The sequence below is a fragment of the Petaurus breviceps genome, unplaced genomic scaffold, assembly GCF_028583685.1.
Source record: "Petaurus breviceps papuanus isolate PSGF00001 unplaced genomic scaffold, PetGlider_PUasm1.0 378, whole genome shotgun sequence".
NCBI classification, from domain to species: domain Eukaryota; kingdom Metazoa; phylum Chordata; class Mammalia; order Diprotodontia; family Petauridae; genus Petaurus; species Petaurus breviceps.
Genome location: NW_027186302.1, coordinates 179862 through 199523, shown reverse-complemented (window position 1 = coordinate 199523; position 19662 = coordinate 179862). Strand labels below are relative to the sequence as shown.

General features: G+C 44.4%; 1 protein-coding gene across 1 annotated transcript in view; it reads left to right on the top strand.

Annotated features, from left to right (window-relative positions):
- The first annotated feature begins 217 nt into the window (after nucleotides 1-217).
- Nucleotides 218-19662, top strand: part of LOC138169794 (zinc finger protein 557-like) — a 57386-nt gene continuing 37941 nt past the window's right edge. Inside the window, exons 1-5 of the mRNA XM_069099350.1 lie at nucleotides 218-321; nucleotides 1339-1452; nucleotides 1707-1849; nucleotides 10622-10748; nucleotides 12371-12466. Coding sequence (XP_068955451.1) covers nucleotides 1817-1849; nucleotides 10622-10748; nucleotides 12371-12466 — 256 coding nt within the window. The 5' untranslated portion in view covers nucleotides 218-321; nucleotides 1339-1452; nucleotides 1707-1816. The remainder of the gene's footprint in view (nucleotides 322-1338; nucleotides 1453-1706; nucleotides 1850-10621; nucleotides 10749-12370; nucleotides 12467-19662) is intronic.

The following is a 19662-nucleotide window of genomic DNA, read 5'->3' as shown; positions in this document are numbered from 1 at the left end:
CAGGCAGAAGAGGAGGAAGAGAGGGAGCGCAGCCGTCTTCCTGTTCAGACCACCTCCACGTCCCATCCTGGCGCTCCCTGCTCCCCCCCCCCCCTTGTAGGTTACTTTGTGTCACTTTCAGGGCCTCTGGTGCTACAGTTTCATCCAGGCAGTGTCTGTGCACAGGGGGAGGAGGGGCGAGTCTGGAGGGAGGTAGGAGGGGAGGGATGAAGACCCTGGAGAGGAGGAGCTCTGAGAGCTGAGGGAGAGGGGGGGAGTTTGGAGGCCTGGGAGGAGGTTAGGGCTGAAGAAGGGATCACAGCACTGGAGAAGGCATTGCAGGTGATGGAGGGTGGGCTCAGGGAGGCGGGGCAGTCAGGGTCCCTGAGTCCTGGCCCTAGTGAGATGGGAGGAAAGGGCCCGGCCCTCCGGGGGCCTCAGGGGCGGGGCGAGGCGGGGCCTTTGGGACAAGGAAGACCCTCCAAGGCGGGGCCGGCCGGAAGCAGGAAATCTTTGAACCCAAACCTTCCCGCCCTCCCCGGGATCCCTCCCCCTGCTAACAGGTCCCAGGTAGGTCTGAGCCAGGGCGCCCCTCCCCCACTTCCTGGTTCTGCTGCCCCCTCCCACCCCCCAGTTCAGTCTCCTACATCCGACCTCCGGGTGAGTGTCCTCCGGCTCTGCCAGGAGCACACCTTCCTTCGGAGCCCGACTCCTGGGGGGCTCCCTGCCCCTCGGATTTGTGCAGACCTCCCCAATCACTCCTTCATTTCCTGCCTCGCCCTCCCCCGATTGCCGATTGGATAACACTTTCCCAGACTTCAGACTTCGCTCAGAGGTTCCCAGGAGCCCTGATTTCAGCCTTCCTATCAGCCCCACGTGACTGTCTCCAGGTCCCCTAATCTCTGACCTCTTGGTTAGGAATTCCCTTGTCCTGCCTCAGATCCAGCCGCCTTTGGAGATCCAAGAATCCTCCCTTCCTCCTTCCCTACTCGAGCTTGGACACAGTTACCGAAGCTCTGTCCTGGTCCCCCTGATCTGCACCCGGGGCTCTGGGGCTGGTTCCCTGTCAGATCCCAGGCATGTGGCTCCCTGTCTCCAGCTTCCCTTCAGGGATTCCAAGCCTGAGCTCCACCAGAGGGTCCCCACAGTTCCCCCAGCTCCTAGTTAGACCTCAGGACACAGTCATCCTGCTTCCCCAGGCTCAGTGTCCCTCCAGGGCCTCTGACCTCCCTCTATGAGCCACGTTAGATGGTCTTGCCTCTCAAACCCCAGCCCTGCTCACTGTCCCCGGGCCTCCTGCTCCCCTGCCTCAGGTTCCCTGCCAGGGGCCTTCACCCCAGACTGGATTTTGTCTTTCAGCCTCAGCCTTGCCCTGGTCATTCCCTGCTGCCTCCATTCAAGAGCCCTCCCCATCCTCAACCTTCCCTAAGTTGCCTCCTGGATCAAAGAATCAGCCTGTAGTCTAGATAATGGGTCTGTGATTCTGGGAGAGGGGATGCAGGGAGGGCAGGGAACCTTTGGAGGGAGAGCTCTGACTGAGGGGCCACTGAGGCTCTGACTGGTCTCAGGGATCCCGAGCCCCCTCTGCCTCTTTGTTCTCTGGGAAAATTGGGGAGGGGGAGGGGTGGCACAGGAGGAAATGAGAGCGAGGGAGGGAAGTAATCTTCCCCTTCTGACCATCTTCCTTTGCAAGCCTGACCCTCCCTGCTTCCTCCCTCCCCCTGTAGGTTGGAGTCTTTCCCCTGAGGGCAAGGCCTAGGAAGAGAAGAGCCAGACTTGTGAGATCCTTCTCCCTGCCCAGCTCAGCCTGCAGAGGACCTAGGGGGAGCCAGGGGGAATGGCCCCTGGGAGCAGCAGCCCCCCTGCCCAGGTGAGTGCAGTCTGTGCACAGACATCAGCCAGTGAGGCCATTGCCACAGACCTTGACGGTGGTCCGTGAAGCTGCCAGTGTGTCCTCATGGACCTTTTCTTTATAGAAATAGGCATCTAAAGCCCTTCATGACCCCCCCAGCCTTTCCAGTCCTCTTACAGCTTACTCCCCAGCATACGTCCTTAATACAGCGGCCCTGGCCTCCTGGTTCCTCACAGCTTCAGGCATTTCCAGGGGCTTTCCCCAGGCCTGGAATGCTCTCCCTCCCCAGCTCAGACTACTGGCCTCAGTCTTCCTTTGAGTCCCAACAAACAGCTAAAGAGCTACAGGAAGCATTCCCCAGCCCCTCTGAGTTCTGGCTCCTTCCCTCTTCTAGTTGTGGCCTCTTAGTGCTGCCCTGGCTCCCTTTGTATGTATTTGTTTGCTTGCTGTTTCCCCCAGTGGATGCTGACCTCCTTGAGGGCAGGGACTGCCTCCTGCCTCTTTTCCCATCCCCTGGGCTGAGCCTTGTGCCTGGCACGTGATAGGTGCCTAATAAATGTGTAAGGGACTGAGCTAACAATTTCTAGTCCTCAGGGAGACCTTGTCACCTCTTCTTCCCCTGCTGGCTTCTCCCCCTCCCTTTCCTGTATCTTCCCCTGTTGTCATGTAGAGCCACCAAAGGGCCTTCTCCTGCAGGCAGGATGTCAGAAGACTGTGTCCCTAACCCCCTGTCATCCCCTGCACTCTTCCCTCCCCCAGAGGTCCTCCTTCATCGCTGTCTGCCTGTGTACTTTCAGAAAGAACCATCTTAGTTAGAGAGCAGGGGGATTTAGAAATTCTTGGGAATCTCAAAAAGTGGAAAAGAGCCATAAAGTCCTCAGTTGTTCAGAAGTGAAACAATAGACTGAAGGAAGTGGAAAGTGAAATGTGGATTCCAGAGAGATCCAAAATCAGATGTTTTAAAGGAGAAATCAGTGATGAAAAATGAAATGGCCAGAATGGAGAATTGTTCCCAAACATCAGAATGTGAATTCTGTGCTTCTGAGAGAAACAAAAGAAAATGAATTGGGAGACCGTCAGATTTCAAGCTCAGTGGCCCACACATGCTGCCATGTAGCAGGTTGGAAATAAAGATGACTGCTTCCAAGTATCAGGGCATTTGTGGGGATTAAAATTGTCCAACCCACAAAGAGACTGAGGCAGAGCTCTGAGCCAGTGGCACTTTATTTATTTTGCTTTTTGGAGGGGGGAAGACAGAGCTTTTGGGGTTGTGTCTTGCCCAACATCACACAGCTAGTAAGTGTTACCGTGTTTCCCCGATAATAAGACCTATCCCGAAAATAAGCCCTCCCCTTACTGTGTAAGATTCCTCTAAAATAAGCCCTCCCCTGAAAATAAGCCCTATTGAGATTGCTGCTGTAGTGAAGGTGATCCCCTGCGCTACACGCTACATTACGGTACCCTCTGTATGCACCGTCACCCCCCCCAGGTGAAACGCACGCCGCGCTCTGAGCTGCATCCAATCAGAGCTGCAGCAGTGAGCTCGTCATCCTGTTCTTCCCCAGTGATTTGCTTGCTGGCGCCATTGAGAGCAGTGCCGCGGAGGAGAGCTGAGGCAGGACAACATAAGCCCTCCCCTGAAAATAAGCCCTCTGGTGTTTTTCTTTCCAAAAAAAATAATAAGACAGTGTCTTATTATCAGGGAAACACGGTAAGTGTCTGAGGCCAGATTTGAACTCAGGTCCTTCTGACTCCAGTGCTGGTGCTCTGTTAACTGCACCACCTCGCGGCCCCACCAAGGGCACTTTATTAAAGGGCCCATGGTCCCCTCTAATAAGTGGCCCTCAGATCTTCCTCAGGATCTGAGATTCACCCTTCTTCTGGGACCTTGATTTCATTGGGTTTGATACCAGATTTGTTCCCTTGACATTCTAAAGCAGCAATACAAAATGCACAATCCCACTGGTTGACATATGCCTCTTAAGCTAAAAGAAGCAAACTGAGGTGTCAGCCAGGTCACCTGTTGAGTGAAGCAGGAAAGTCTCCCCTGCCCAGGTGGTCACAGGATGGACGGGCTCCTCCTTAGCTTAGGCAGGAGGAGATGGTAGCAGCTGTCCATACGCTGCCAGAACACATGGCCAGGGTGGGGCTTTCCCTGCCTTGCCAGCACCCAGGCATGGCTTGGTCAGCATTGTTGTGGCTGTGCAAGAGAGATGCACAGCTGATAAACAAGTGATGAACACTGCATTAATGTTGGAGACCTATCATGGGCCCTTCTGTTAGAATCTGTATTCCTGTGTGACTTGTACAAAGGAAGGATTAGTACATTGCTTATTCTCAGACCTAGTATTTGGAGCTTGAGTAAATGAATACATTAAGATCATTACACCAATCAGGGCCCCTCATAAAATCATGATGAACTGACTAATGCTGCTTGAGTAAGGGTCCTCAATGGATCACTTCTCCCATATTCTCAGACCTGGCCAGCCTCTGCTTTCTATGGTCCATCACTAGGCCTCTCAGCTCAGCCTCTGAACTCTAGTTCTGTCAAGTTTCCACAATCCTCAGTGTGTTTAGTTCATTTATTTCTCTTAATGAAACTGGCAGCATTTTTCTGATCAATTAGCTCAAACTAAACCCAACTTAACTGAATATTGCTTTTCTCTTCAAGCAATGAAGGACAGCCCCTTCCCCCATCATTCTTATTCAGTCATATTCAAGACTTTATAAACCATTTGGGTTTTTTGTTTTTTTAACTTTTCAAATGCTTTATTAACTTCTGATTTACATCATTCGTTTCCGCCAGATTTTGAGTTACAAATTTTCTCCCTGTTTTTCCCCTACCCACCGCCCCAAAATAGCAGTCCCACAAGATCCCCTCTTCCAATCTGCTCTCTCCCATATCTTCTCCCATACCCCCTTCAACTTTTCCAGTAGGGCATGGTAGATCTCTATGCCCCAGTGCCTGTATATCTTCTTTCCCAATTACATGTAAAATAGTATTAATAATATATTATATATATAATATAATAATAATAAGTATATATATATATATACTTAAACATTTGATTTTAAAACTTTGAATTCTAGATTCATTCCTCCCTTGTCACCCACCCTTACTGGGAAGATAAGCAGTTCAGTATAGGTTGTACGTGTGTGTGACTAATGCAAAACATTAACATAGAAGATATATTTTAAAAGACTGACTATATTTCCCTCCCTCCTATCCCACCTCCCACTTGTTCTGTTCTCTACTTTGATCCTGTCCCTTTTCCAAAGTGAGTGCTTCCAACTTCCCTCTCCCCCAGCATTCCCTCCCTTCCATCATCCCCCCTCTCATCCCCTTCTCCCCAACTCTCATGTAGGGTGAGATACCCTATTTAGTGTGTATGTCATGACCTCCCTAAGCCAAATTCAGTGAGAATAAGGTTGACCCATTCCCTTTTGCTTTCCTATTCTTCCCCTTCATTGTAACCATTTTCCCTTACCTCTTCTATATGAGATAGTTTACCCCATTCCGTCTCTCTCCGTCTCCTCTCATTATATTCCTCTCTTACCTCTTAATTTCACCTTTTAAGTATCATTCCTTCCTATTAACTTGGTCCTGTGCCCTCTATCTATGTATACCTGTAAACATGTATACACACATTCACATATGTATTCATACACCCATATACCCTCCTATATAGACATATATATATATATATTCTCATATATATTCCCTTCAACTATTTTCATACTGAGAAAAGTTTCATCAGTTACAATTATCATTTTTCCACATAGGAATGTTAATAGTTAAACTTTGAGAAGTTCCTTATGATTCCTTTTCCCTGTTTACCTTCTCATGCTTCTCTTGCTTCTTGTATCTGGATGTCAAATTTTCTATTCAACTCTGTTTTTTTCAGCAAAAATGCTTGAAAGTCCTCTATTCCACTGAATGACCATATTTTCCCCTGAAACCTGATACTCAATTTTGCTGGGTAGGTGACTCTTGGTTTTAATCCAAGCTCCTCTGCCCTCTGGAATATCCTATTCCAGGCCCTTGGATCCCTCAGTGTAGAAGCTGCCAGATCCTGGGTTATCCTGATTGTGTTTCCACAATATTCAAATTGTTTCTTCCTGGCTGCTCATAATATTCTCTCCTTGATCTGGGAATTCCGGAACCTGGCTGTAATATTCCTAGGAGTTTTCTTTTTGGGATCTTTTTCAGGAGGTGATCTGTGGATTCTTGCAACCTCTATTTTGTCTTCTGGTTCTAAAACATCAGGGCAATTTTCCTTGAGAATTTCTTGGAGGATGATTGATAAGTTCTTTCTTTGATCGTGGCTTTCAGGCAGTCCAATACTTTTTAAATTATCTCTCCTGGATCTATTTTCCATGTCAGTGGTTTTTCCCATGAGCTATTTCACATTGCCTTCTATTCTTTCATTTGTTTGGATCTGTTTAACATCATCTTGATTCTCATAAAGTCATTAGCTTCCATTTGTTCCAGTCTAAATCTGAGGGAATGATTCTCCTCATTGAGCTTTTGAGATTCTTTTTCCATCTGGCAAATTAGGCTTTTTAAGGCATTCCTGTCCTCATTGCCTTTTTGAGCCTCTTTTGCCATTTGAGTTAGTCTATTTTTTAAGGTGCTATTTTTCTCAGTCGGGCTTTTGACTCTCATTTCATAATTTTCTTGCATCGTTCTCATTTCTCTTCCCAATTTTTCCTCCACTTCCCTTATCTGCTTCTTAAGGTCCTCTATGACCTGTAACCAGCTCATATTTTCCTTTGAAGCTTTTGGTGCAGGAGTTCTGACTTCACTGTCTTCCTACTGTTCCATGCTTTGCTCCTTTTTGTCCCCAAAATAGGAGTCTAATGTTGGAGTCTTTTGTTTGCTTTGTTTCCTTTGCCTGGTCATGTCTCCCCTCAGTCACTTGACCCCTGGGCTTTTTGCCACAGTAGGACTCTGCCACCACACAGGGGAGCTTTCATCCCAAATGCTGGGGTTTTCTCAGCTGCCGGAGGTATTAGATGGGTCCCCTCTCTGAGGCCTCCACATGCTCTGGCAAGCTGATCACACACCCCAGGACCTGCACCCTAGACTGCAATCCAGATCCAAGCAGGTTAAAGCAAGAGCGATTACCCCTCAGACTGGTCACTTGGTCCCCCTACACTCTGCAGGCCAGGAGCTGAAGCTGCCACATGGTGCTGGCTGGTTGTGCTGGGCCATCTCAGCGGCTTCTCTCCCTGGGGGCAAAAGCCATCCACTCCTGCTTACTGGGTCCCAAAGTCCGCAATGGACTGACCTCTCACTTTGTCCTCCCTATCTATGTGTTGATGAATCTGGAAACGGCCACGGCTGCTGCTGATCTGAAGTCCCTCAGGCTGGGGGCTGGTCAGGCCTGCCCTGGGGCTAAAATCTCCGGCTCATGTGGGCCTTGGCTCAGCTCCCAAAGCACTGCACTGGCCAATTCCTGCCAGCCTGCTGAGCTGTCCTCAGCGGGAGGTTAGCTTCTCCGTGTCATTTTGTGGGTTCTGCAGCTCCAAAGTTTGTTTAGAGTCCCCTTTTACAAGCTGGAGCCCTGCAGAGGTCCTGCTTCAACTCCTCCATCTTGACTCCGCCCACCCCAACCCCCCCATTTTGGGGTTTTTCTTGACAAAGATACTGGAGTGGTCTGCCATTTCCACTTCCATTTAATTTTGCAAATGTGGAAACTGAGGCAAGCAGGGTTAAGTGACTTGTCTAGGGTCATACAGCTAGTAACTTTCTGAGTTCAGATTTGAACTTGTGAAGATGGTATCTTCCTGATACCAAGCCCATTGTTCTGTCCACTGTGCCACCTGGCTTGCCCTTCTCCATCAGAGTTACTTTTATTTCTGCATAATTAATTTTGTAATTAGGAAATGTATGTCCCAGACAAATGAAAGAATCAGAAAGGAAAGGCCGAAGCTGTTTTGGCTTCGTCATCTCCAGAGTCACCTGAAGCCCTCAATATAACAGCAGATAACTCTCCCTCACTTGGCTGGGGATGTCTCTTACAACTCCCTGATTTCAATGAACAGCTCTTTAGAATCCTCTGGCACAAAAGACTTTATTTCAGCCCTTCAGGAAACAAACTAGATCTTTTCTTTAACTTTCTTCTCTGTGAAGTTGTCACATTAAATGCTTTTCCCCAGAATGTCTTAGAACTGCCAGCCTTACACAGACTTTTCACAGAATTTTCTTTAGTGCAAATCACTTATTAATAATAATTTATTAAGTTAAAGTACCCTCAAGCTCTAGAACAAGAAAACAAATTCTTCACCAGTAGAAATAGGAAAAAATGTGCCATTCACCACCTGGAAGAGATGCCAAGAGGAAAACTGACAGGAGTGTCAGAGCCAAGTTTCAATAATCCCAGGTTAAGGAGAAAATATCGCAAGCCATAAGATAAAACTTCATTTCAGTACTGTCGAAATCTGGTGAGAATTCCACAAGACCCAGCACATTCTACTCAAAAAGACTGAAGGTCTTGGGACATTATATTTCAAAGAATAAGAGAGCTATGGTTGCACTCAAGAATAACTTACCCAGCAAAGTTAGTCTAATCCTAAATGGAAAAAAAAATGTCTGTCTGATGAATTGAAAGACTTTCAGGTATTTGTAAGAAAAAGAGCAGAACTCAATGGAAAATTTGATCTAAAAGATCCAGAAGAAATATAAGGAAAACATTGAAGCTGGATTGTTGGGCCCCCATTAAGGTCAAGCTGTTTTCCTATTATTTATGTATGGAAACGTTACCTTTATTCCTAAAATTGTCATCATTACTAACTAATGTCGTTGAAAGAAAAGTGGTGGCTGACTTGTGTATGATGGGCTGATGATAAAAAACAAAACTGAGGAGAAAAAGTTGAAAGGGAGAAATGATATTGGAAATAGGGGGTGTGAAAAGAAGACCTCGGAGAGGAAGCAAGTAAGGATGGAGGCTGGTAATGTTGGAAGCTTACTCTGATCTAGGCTGAAAAAGAAACAACATGTACATGTGAAATGCTGTGGAAATCTTCTGAACATGCAAAGAGCAACTTTTCAGAGGGCTGTGTGGACTGGGCTTTAGGAAGGTTGGCAAGAGGATGGGGAGACTTGGAGGCCTTGTGAATTAAAATTGTGCGGAAACAGATGGGGGACACTTGGAGGGGTGGGTAAATTTGGGGATAGAAGGGTGGGGGGAGAAGACAAAGTAAAAGCAATAGAATAAGAAAGATGAGGCAGAAAAGAAAATCCCGAGTAAAAATAAGATGGAAAGAAATTCACAGACAGTAATTATCACTGAATGTGACTGAGATGTTTACAGCAACTCACTTTGTAGTGACAAAGAACTGGAAACTAGAGGGATCCCCATCATTTGGGGAAAGGCTGCACAGCTTGTGGTATGAGGTTGTGATGGATAACTATTGTGCTGTAAGAAAGGACAAGCTCAGTGATGTTAGAAAGGCCCGGGAAGACTTGCACAGAATGATTAAGAGCAAAGAGAGCAGAACCAGGAGAACACTGTATACAGTAACAGCAATACTGTGCTCAGAAGAGTTTGAGCAAATGAGTCATTTGGACTATTCTAAAGACACAGATTAAAAATAAAGGACATGGGAAGAGTGAGGCTATCTGCGTCCAGAGAAAGGACCGACAAATAATGGCATGTAGGGACTAATTTTACGTATGTATATGTGTGCACATATGTACAGACATACACATATATGTACTGTATATGTATGTGGTAGTCATCTCTATGGTAAGGGACAGGGGAAAGAAAGAACAAAAAGTTCCATGGTAACTATTATACATTTCCAAGGAATACCAAGCTATACATGGAAGACTTGCAGTTTGATGAGCAATCATCTTTTTTATTTTACTGATGGAAATGCTTGTTTTGTTCCCTGGATTTTAAAAGAATTTATTTTTTTAAAAGGTAAAGCCCAGTTCCTGATCCTAAGGAGCCCCACATTCTTGTGGAGATAACATGCAAATAATTTTGTACATATAAAGTCTGTTATATAAAGTATTGTCATACATTCATATTCGCGTGTCAATATAGACATGTATATACATATAGTATATAAATTTGTTCTGCGACTTCCCCATCCTCAGACTCATCAGTTCTCTGCTTTGTTTGGTCTTTCTTGCCTTTGGATTTAAGTAAATCATCCTATAACTCCATTCAATATGAAAGGGAAAAAATTCTTGAGTCTCCCATGGATATTCACATAACAGATTAAAAAAAATTTAAAAGAAGAGATATCACTTATATCTGTTCTTTTTTTTTGGGGGGGGGAGAGCAGGGAAGGCAAGGAAATTGGGGTTAAGTGACTTGCCCAACGTCACGTAGCTAGTGTGTCAAGTGTCTAAGGCCAGATTTGAACTCAGAGCCTCCTGACTCCAGGGCCTGTACTCTATTCACTGCATCACCTAACTAACCCCACTTAAATCAGTTCTGATGAGGAAGGTATTTCCCATCACCCTCTGTCCTTCTCCCCGACAGATCCACCTGCCTCAAATAGAATACAAACTTTCTCTCTGACTCCACAGGGAAATGCATTTCAGAGGAAAATACTTCTCAGCTTTACGCATAGCGATCATATAAAAAGCTTTTCTTAAAGTTCAGTTTCTCCCTCACTGGCTGTGATTTTCAGAGTTGGCCCTGATTCTCTTAGAGGGTCAGACCTTTCCGCAGATCCCTTCTCTTCAGTTTTGTTTTGTTAATTAATGAGGATTGGACAGTTAAAACCTGAAGGGTTCCTCAGCTTTACATTCTGTGCCTTTTCATGCTTTAGGGGTTGGTGACATTCAAGGACGTGGCTGTGGACTTCACCCAGGAGGAGTGGGGGCTCTTGGATCATCCTCAGAAGGAGTTGTACTGGGGGGTCATGCTGGAGAATGCCCGGAACCTGCTTTCCCTGGGTAAGGACACTTCCCCTGGTAATTCTGAGTCTGCAATCAAAGGAATATCTTCATCCCCTGGAGTGCAGGGTTTGGAGCATTTATCAGTTATGAGAGAGAGGAGAGTGCTGGTCTCCTGTCCTGCTGCCTGGTGTTTCCCATAGAAGGTCTCTCATTGTGTGACAGGAGCCTGAGGGTCTCCTTGTTGCGCCTGAAGCTGTCTCTGACCCCTTCTAGGCAGCTTCTTGTTGGTGTGGAAGCATCTCAGACCTGGAAGGAGTCTCAGGGGCCATTTGGTCTGACCTCCACCTGGCCCTGAATTCTGTCTGCCAAGTGTCTGACAGCTGCTCAGGGGGCTTTTCCTTACACGCCCGTCATCTCTGGGCTGGGTCTAGTATCTGGAATATTCTTCTTTTTAACAAGCAGCAATTTGTAGCTCAAGCTTCTGCTTGTCCTGCTTATAGCGAGTTTGTCCTTAATCTTCCTTCCTGTTGCCCTCAAATTCCAGCAGAGCTGGTGGGAAAGGAAGGGAAGGGAAGGAGCATTTATTTTCACCTGCTGTTTGCCAGGGGCTGGGCCAAGGGCTTTCTTTACAATATTATGTCACTTTGTCAGGACAATAACCTTCCAAGTTAGGTGATAATATTATTCTTTTTTTGGCAATAAGGAAATTGAGGTAAATTGAGTTTAAATGATTTGTCTTTGTGGCAAACATGTAGTGACTGTCTGAGGCTGCTTTAGACTCTGGTGTGCCTCACTCTGGGCCCAGGGCTCTCTCCACTGCACCATCAGCTGCCTCTAATATCTAGAGAATGGAAAGTGTGCAATGAGTCCATCTTTCTATGAAGAAGGTTCACCAAGACCAGGGTTTCTGATTCCAGCGTGGTTCATGATCTTCTCCCCCACCTCCCCCCAGAGCTCAGAAAAGAAATGCTTAGAGACTATCCTTCAGGATCCTGGGAACCACCATGGGGTCCTTCCCTACATGTCCCTGGCATTGCCAGGAATAAAAGCCTGGCTGAGAATTAGAATTTGGACCAACAGGGAGTTATTGAATTTCTCAGCAGGTGACTCTTACCTGGAGAGGTACAGAGGCCGCAAATGAGCAGTACAAAAGGTTTCTGTAGGTTTCATAGAGTGAGGAAAAGCATATATAGACAGCACAAAAGGAAGTCGGTGAAGGTTCCTATTTCTAGGGCTTGAGGCTGGTCTTGCACAGTAGCCCTTTTTAGAATTTAATTTTTTTATCAATCATGATATTTTTATACTTTATTTATTTATATGTTTATATACATTTGTGTTTGTTATTAAATTTGTATAATTAATAGAAAAATTAATTATATATAATTTAATTAATTAAAATTCAGTTTTTGGAATTAGGAGATTCTTCCAGAATGGGACTGGACAGGATGAGGGGCAGGGGTTTGGCTCCTTCTCAGAACAGGTTGTACAATGGGATGATGGGGCAGACCCTCTTTTGGTTTACTTGGGTTCAAGCACTAATGGGTGAGTACAGGCTCATGGGTGTGAACATGAAAGTGTGAATCTCAGAAGGACCAGCTCTGGGTCTGAATGCCTTTCTCTAATAAAGAGACCTGAATGACAAGTTTCTCCCCCTGCCCATCCCTGACTCCCCATGCCAGGGCTTCCAGTTCCCAGGGAAGACGTGATCTCTTATTTGGAGCAAAGGGAAGCCCCGGGGATGCTGGAACAAGAAGGCCTGAGGAGCTGCTGTCCAGGTGAGTGAGGTGGAAACAGGAGTGTGAGGGCTGGGATTACAGGAGGCTGCTGTGTGTTGTGGTGAAGCAGGTGCTGGATTTGGGGCAGGAGGACCTGCTTTGGAACGCTTTTTCAGGTATTTCCCAGCAGTGGCTTCGGGGGTCAGTCACTGAACCAGTGAGCCTTTCAGCTCCCTTCTAGAGATCAATCTATGCTCCTAAAAGAAGTCATTATTTAGAGTTTGGGGGCATGAAAGTACAGAAATAGGTTGGGGTCTCCCATGTGAGCTCTTTCCTAGACTTTCTCCAAGTCAACAAACATCTCAGTGCCTTCTCTGTTCCAGACACTGTACAAAGCCCTGCTCACATAAAACAGTGCAAGGGCCATCCTCTGCTGCCATGGAACTCAGAGTCTGCTAGGGCCGAGGGCACTCCAGCAACTAGGCAGAAACCTACTATAGACAGGATAAATTGGTGGCAGTCAAGAGAGGGGAGGGCTACTAAGGCCTTATTGTGGGAGGTGGCCTCTAGCTTCGGATTCAGGAAAGCCAGGGAGAACATTGTAGGCAGCAGAGATGGCAAGGTGTAATGGCAATGCGAATTTGAAGATCTTCCCTGCCCCTTACTAGCCAAACGTAATCACTTGAGCCTGTGGTGGGAGGAGTTTGCAGAACAGGCGGAGCAGAGCTTAGAGGAAGCTGGGAATTAGAGCAGTTAGGGCAGAGGGAGAGAAAGGACACAGACAGGGAGACAGCTAGGCTTTTAAATGTTTGTTGTTTGGAAGGCCCAAGAAGGGGGAAGGCTTTTGGATGATATTGTTCTCTGCAGTGTAATTGTACGTAGATTTCTTTGTTTCTCTTATGAGTGTGGTTTTGTGGTGTTGGGATTTGGCTTTCTGGTGTTTGAATAAATATTTCCCTTCTGTCTTCTATATGGAGAATCGGTTACATTTTGTGATTTACAACTATCCTGGCATATTCATAGTTACCATGGGTGCCGTGAATATTGCCTTGGCACCACATTTGGTGCCATGAACAGGAGCACAAGGTATCAGACTTCTGTTTGGATGTAGAAGGACTTTAAGGGAAGAAGGGGATATCCCATGGTGGGAGGATTTATTCCTCCTTAGCAAGAGAATGGGCTAAAAATACTAGACCCTGTGAAAACTGGAAATCAAGGTTATAGAAGGGAGAACCTAGAGATTTAGAAAGATGTTTGCAAGAAATACTAAGAAAGGCAGGGAAAGCACTGGCAGGGGTATGTAGAAGATGCTGGGTTTTACTAACAGGGCACTGTATTATATGTAAAAGCAAAGACAAACTGCTATAGGAAGAAACTCAGATGGAAAGGGAATTAGCTGATTTTCGTGAGAAACTGTCTATATTACAGCATGGGAGCTCTCCTTTAGAACAGCAAGCTGGACAGTCTCATGCAGGAGAAGAGAAGGCTGCTGTGTGTTTGGCTCAGAAAAAGAGGAGAAAGACTAAGAAAAGGAATGCACGTGCAGCCCTTGAACTGGCTGGGCCTAGTTACCCTGCCTACTGCCGGGGGAAGGAAAGAAAGTTAGATGAAGACGCTTTTATGAGCGCAAAGTTCACCCCGTACCAAGAGGAGAACAGGAGAGCCGGGGGGAAACACAATCTTCAGGGAGATAATGGAAGATTATACTGATATATTAAATTAGTGTCTTGGATGGTGAGAATCTGTGAAAAGGGGGCCTGAGGAGTGTCCATAGATAATACAGGTTGCTTGAAGTTTATAGGTATTAGAATCTTTTTGTTTTCGGGATTTCCATATGCAAGGAGGTAACAATGGAACTAATCTGTTAGCTTTAGCTGCTGAGGGATGCAATAAAATGTATCTCACTGACTCTATGTGGCCTGGTGGAGATAGACCCTGGTATTATTCACTTAGTTATAATAAGTTAGTAAGAGAAAGTTAAAGGAGGAGGTAATGAAAACGGCTCTCATGTTCAGAGATGCCAGTGTTTATCATAGTATCTCCTTAGCGGTTTCTTGTAGAAATATAATAGTGAAGACGGCTCCTCCTTCTTATAAGCACCTAATTCTGACTCTAATAATTGGGGACATAGGGCACCCTCTTTCAGAGGTGCTGGATAAGATTTCACAGTTAGGTGACTTAGGGGAATGCGGACAAGATAAATCTCCTTGAGAGAGAGGAGTAAATGGCTAATCAATTCAAAGTCAGAATAGAGTGACAAGAAAAGAATTGTTTACTGCTCTGAGAGCAGGGGTAGATTTTGGAAGAACAGATGGTGTTCCAAGTAATGAAATATATAAGATGTACTGAGCAAAGGGGCTTAATATTAGGCAGAATAGTGAAGTAAGTACTACACCTACACATCCTCCTGAATCCTTGTATCCAAGTTCATCACACCTTCTGGGAGAATAGGAAATTGGCCAAACCCCAGCTCAGATTAAAGAAATACAGAGATGGGATTACAGACCCCATATCAATTTGACCATATATTGGAAAAATAGATCAAATACTGTAACTAGGGCATTAATAGATACTGGAGCATAGCCCTCCCTTATATGGGAACCCTGAGAAATTCAAATATGGATCCCCTATTCCCATCACAGGACAGGGAGGGCCTGAAATATCAGCCAGACAAGTCAAACTAAAGATGAAAATTGGACAATTACCTAAGAAAGAATATACTGTGGTTATTGTACCCATTCCTGAATACATCATTGGAATAGATATATTGAGAACTATGACTCTAAATTTACCTGAGGGGGGATCCCAATTTGCAGTACAGAAGATAGGAATTAATGTAGTTTTAGTGGGAAAAATAAAAATGGACCCAATCACTTTACCTGAGCCTTCTGAAGTAATTACTTTAAAGCAGTATTGTGTGCCAGGTGGGCAAGATGAAATTACCAATATTATAAAGGAATATGTTGAGGCAACAGTGTTAATCCCTACAACCACATAATGGAATAATGCTGTCTGGCCAGTACAAAAGTCAAATGGCACGTGGAGAATGACAGTGGATTACAGACAACTGAATAAAGTGACTCCCCCCTTATATGCTACTGTTTCAGATATTGTCACCTTAATAGAAAAGATCCAGAAATATGATGGGACTTGGTACCCAGTTATTGATTTAGCCAATGCTTTCTTTACCATCCCAGTAGACTGCCAGTTTGCTTTCACTTGTCAGGGGGGAGACAGTATACTTCCATCCACTTGCCACAAGGAAATCTGCATAGCCCCACCATTTGTTGTAGTATTGTGGCTGAACATTTGGATGAATTAAAGCTACCTGGTGTACAGCTTACCCACTACATTGATGATGTTATGATACAGGGGGAAAAAATGTAAAAGAAGTAGAGAAGAGTTTGATGCTTTTAATTTTACATATGAAAAGCAAAGGGTGGGAAATTAACCCTGCAAAGATTCAAGGGCCAGGTTAAAATGTTAAATTATTGGGAATACAGTGGAATACAGGGCTGTGAGAGATTCTCCCCTAAGCTCTGCAAAAGATTCAAAATTTTCCTATCCTTACAAATAAGAAAGGGGCCCAGAACTTTATAGGATTATTTGGATATTAGAGACACTACATTCTTCATTTGGGACAGATTTTGAAACTCTCAGAAAAAGATCCTTGGAAGATGTATGAATGTGATTGGGGACTTGAGCAGAATAAAGAAGAAGCCAAGGCTGCTATACAGTTGGCTCTAGATTTATGGCCTATGCAGAGTGGCCCAATGGAATTACAATGTGCCTGTACGGGATGAATATGCAAATACGAGTTTACGGCAAAAACAACAAAGCTGACATGTCCCCTTAGGACTTTGGTCCAGGAAACTTCCTTCATCTGGAGTTCAATAAACCTCCTTGAAAAACAGTTGTTAGCTTCATATTGACCTTTGGTAGAAGCTGAACAACTGACTCTGGGCCATGAGGTGATGTTAAGGCCTGGAATCCTGATTATGACCTGGGTAATGAGGACCCCAGCTTCCTACAGGATTGGACATGCCCAAGAGGCCAGTGTAATTAAATGGAAATGGTATATTCAGAATAGATCTAAAACAGGCAAAAGAGAAGTTTCTGCTCTACATGAATATATAGCAAACATAGAGACTGAGGGAGATGATCCATCTCCTGAACCAAAGTAACAGCTGGTATGATCCTGATAAAATAGAATGAGGGATATGAAGGATTAACTGAAGAAGAGAAGAAATGTGCATGATTTAGTCATGGGATGGCTAAATATTTGTGTCCTAAAGGACACTGGAAAGCAGCGGCCTATGAGCCATGTGCTAGGCAGACTTTGGAAGGCAGTGGGGTAGGTGGGAGGAGTCAATATGCTGAACTTAACAGCAGGACATCCAGCCGTCAAAACAGAACAAGGAGGACACATATGCAAAGCTTCATGGGCAGTAGCCAATGGGCTCCATGGATGTTCATGTGGAAAAATCAAAATTGGGAAACTCATGGCAAACAAGTCCAGGGCAAGGGATTGTGGGAAGACAGATGGGACATGTCTCTGGTTACTAATGTCAGTTTTTCACGTGCTTGCTTAGTGGCTGTGGCCCGCCCCTTGCCAGACGCGAGTGCAATGCATATGCTGACTGGCCAGCAAAGATTGCTGCTCAGTGTATTGTCCCTGCCCTGACACCAGCTGTTGATCCAGCACCGACAAAATGGGTCCATCAAATGGCTGTTCATTGAGGGGTCCAGGTCACACACTGGTGGGCACAAGATCATGGTACTAGTATCTTATTCATTGCTAAAACAAGTAGCAGTTCCTCAGTTAATAATTGGAGAGATAGCAAGGGGAAAAGTCCCAGCTCAGATTTGGCAAATAGATTATATTGGCCCCTATCCCATGATAAAGCATGCAAATTTATATGTACTTGTGTTGACAGCTATTCAGGTATACTAGTGACTTATCCTTACAAGAATGCGACCCGGAAAAACACCTGTAAAACTCTAGATATTATGCATCAATATTATGGAACCCCAATGCAGATTAAAAGTGACAATGGGTCATATTTCAAAGATAATAAAATAAAGAGATGAACATTAAACAACATAGAATGGATATATCATGTTCAATATTATCCACAAGCATCTAGGTTAATTGAAATAATGGATTATTGAAAGAGCAGTTAAGGAAATTAAGTTCTACTAATTCATATCTACTTTGGAAGGATAAATTGTTTATTCCTTTACATAATTTGAATAATAGACAATAGGGAGGAAGTACACCTCTAGCTAGAATGATAACCCCAGATCTCCAAACTAGAAAGCAACATACATGTAAGATCTCAAATATTGAGTATTGGACTGTAAGGCAAGATGTCCCAGCACTGTATCCAGGAACACCTGGTTCAGCAGATTATGACTTACATTGTTTAGAGGACGTTTGGTTGGATACAAAGGAAATAAGAAAAATCTTCACTAGAATATGTCTGAAAATCCTTAAAAATCACTTTCAACAGATATTACCTAAATCAGGTTTAGTAGCTCAAGCAATACATGTATTGGCTGGAGTAACAAATTCTAATTATCAAGGAGAAATTATTATGCTATTCCAAAATTTGGGTGGAGCCCATAAAGTTTTTTTTTTAATTTTTTTAAATTAATTTATTTGTTTCCTTTTAGCTTACAGGATTCAATTCCACAATTCCTTGAGTTTCACATTTTGTCCCCCTCCCTACCCTCCCTCCCTCCATGGCGGCTTATAGTCAAGTATAGGATCTGTAAATACTTTCACATTATACATTAGTCAGGTTATAAGGACGGATTATACCAGCTGGAATGAAAAATGGTAAAGAGGACATAAAACCAAATAAGAGAAGGAAAAAGATCAGGTATTTTGCTTCCACCTGGATATAAACTTAGTTCTTTCTAGTTCTTTCTCTGGATGCACATATTTCTCTCCATCATGAGTCTTTTGGGATTGACTTATATCACTACATTGCTGAGAAGAGTCCAGTCTATGAAAGTTGGTCATCACACATACATTGTGTCTGTAATTGTGTACAAATTTCTCCTGGTTCTACTCTTCTCACTCAGCATCAGGTCTTTTAAGCCTCTCCAGGTAAATATGAAGACCATCTGCTCCTCGTTTCTTATAGCACAATAGTATTCCATTACATGCTTATACCACAACTTGTTCAGCCATTCCCCAATTGATGGGCACCCCCTTAATTTCCAATTCTTTGCCACCACAAAAAGAGTTGCTATAAACATTTTTGTACATATGGGTCTTTCTCTCATTTCTATGATCTCTTTGGGATATAACCCTAGGAGTGGTATTGCTGGATCAAAGGGTATGAAAGATTTGTAGCCCTTTGGGCATAATTCCAGATTGAAGAGCCCATAAAGTTTTGTAAAATTGATAGACTAGTTCAACTGATCATTATTCCTTTTGAAACAATACCCCTTGTGAAAACTGACCCTCCTTCTGAAATAACTATTAGAAGAACTGAAGGGTTTTTTTCTGCTGATGGAATAAAATTGAGAGCTAATATATGGGTAAAGCAGAAGCCAGACTATGTTTCAAAAGCTGCAGAAATTATAGCACATGAGACAGATAATACTGTAACTGTTATTTATTCTGGAGAAGATGATTTCCAAATTGTACCCTTAAGTCATATGTTCTACTGCGAATGAGGCTATGATAGTAAGTTCATGGACTCCAGAAATATGACTGACCCTATATCTACCCTGCTTCCGGTTATTGTCTCATTTCTTTTTGGCTTTTTGTCCATTATACTTCTTTACTAGATTTGTTTCCTGCGGGCTTAGTATTGCCCACCTGCAAATGCTTGATCGCTTTAGCTGGATGTCACCTGCTGTCTATGACTGTGATGTGTCACACCTGGACCTAGCAATGACCAATCTCCAAATGCCACCTAAAGAACTGACCTCTCGAATGGGACCTCTTTGGGCAGGGACAGCTCTATGTCCACTTTCAGCAGGAAGTAGCAATGGAAGAAGAGACCTTTGTCCCTCACCTCAAGATTTTGGGCCCCATTCATTCAAGGGGGCATTGATAGGGTGCTTGTGCTCAAGCCCCACCCAACAATATTGTTTTATGTGCTTATTTTCTATTATCCTTTTTATGTTGTTGTAAAGTTCTGTCAACAGCAATTACCCCTAAAGTTCCATTGACCTATGTAAGGGACATGACAGATCTTGGGACCGGATATAATGGTAATGGGAGGCAACAGGGATGG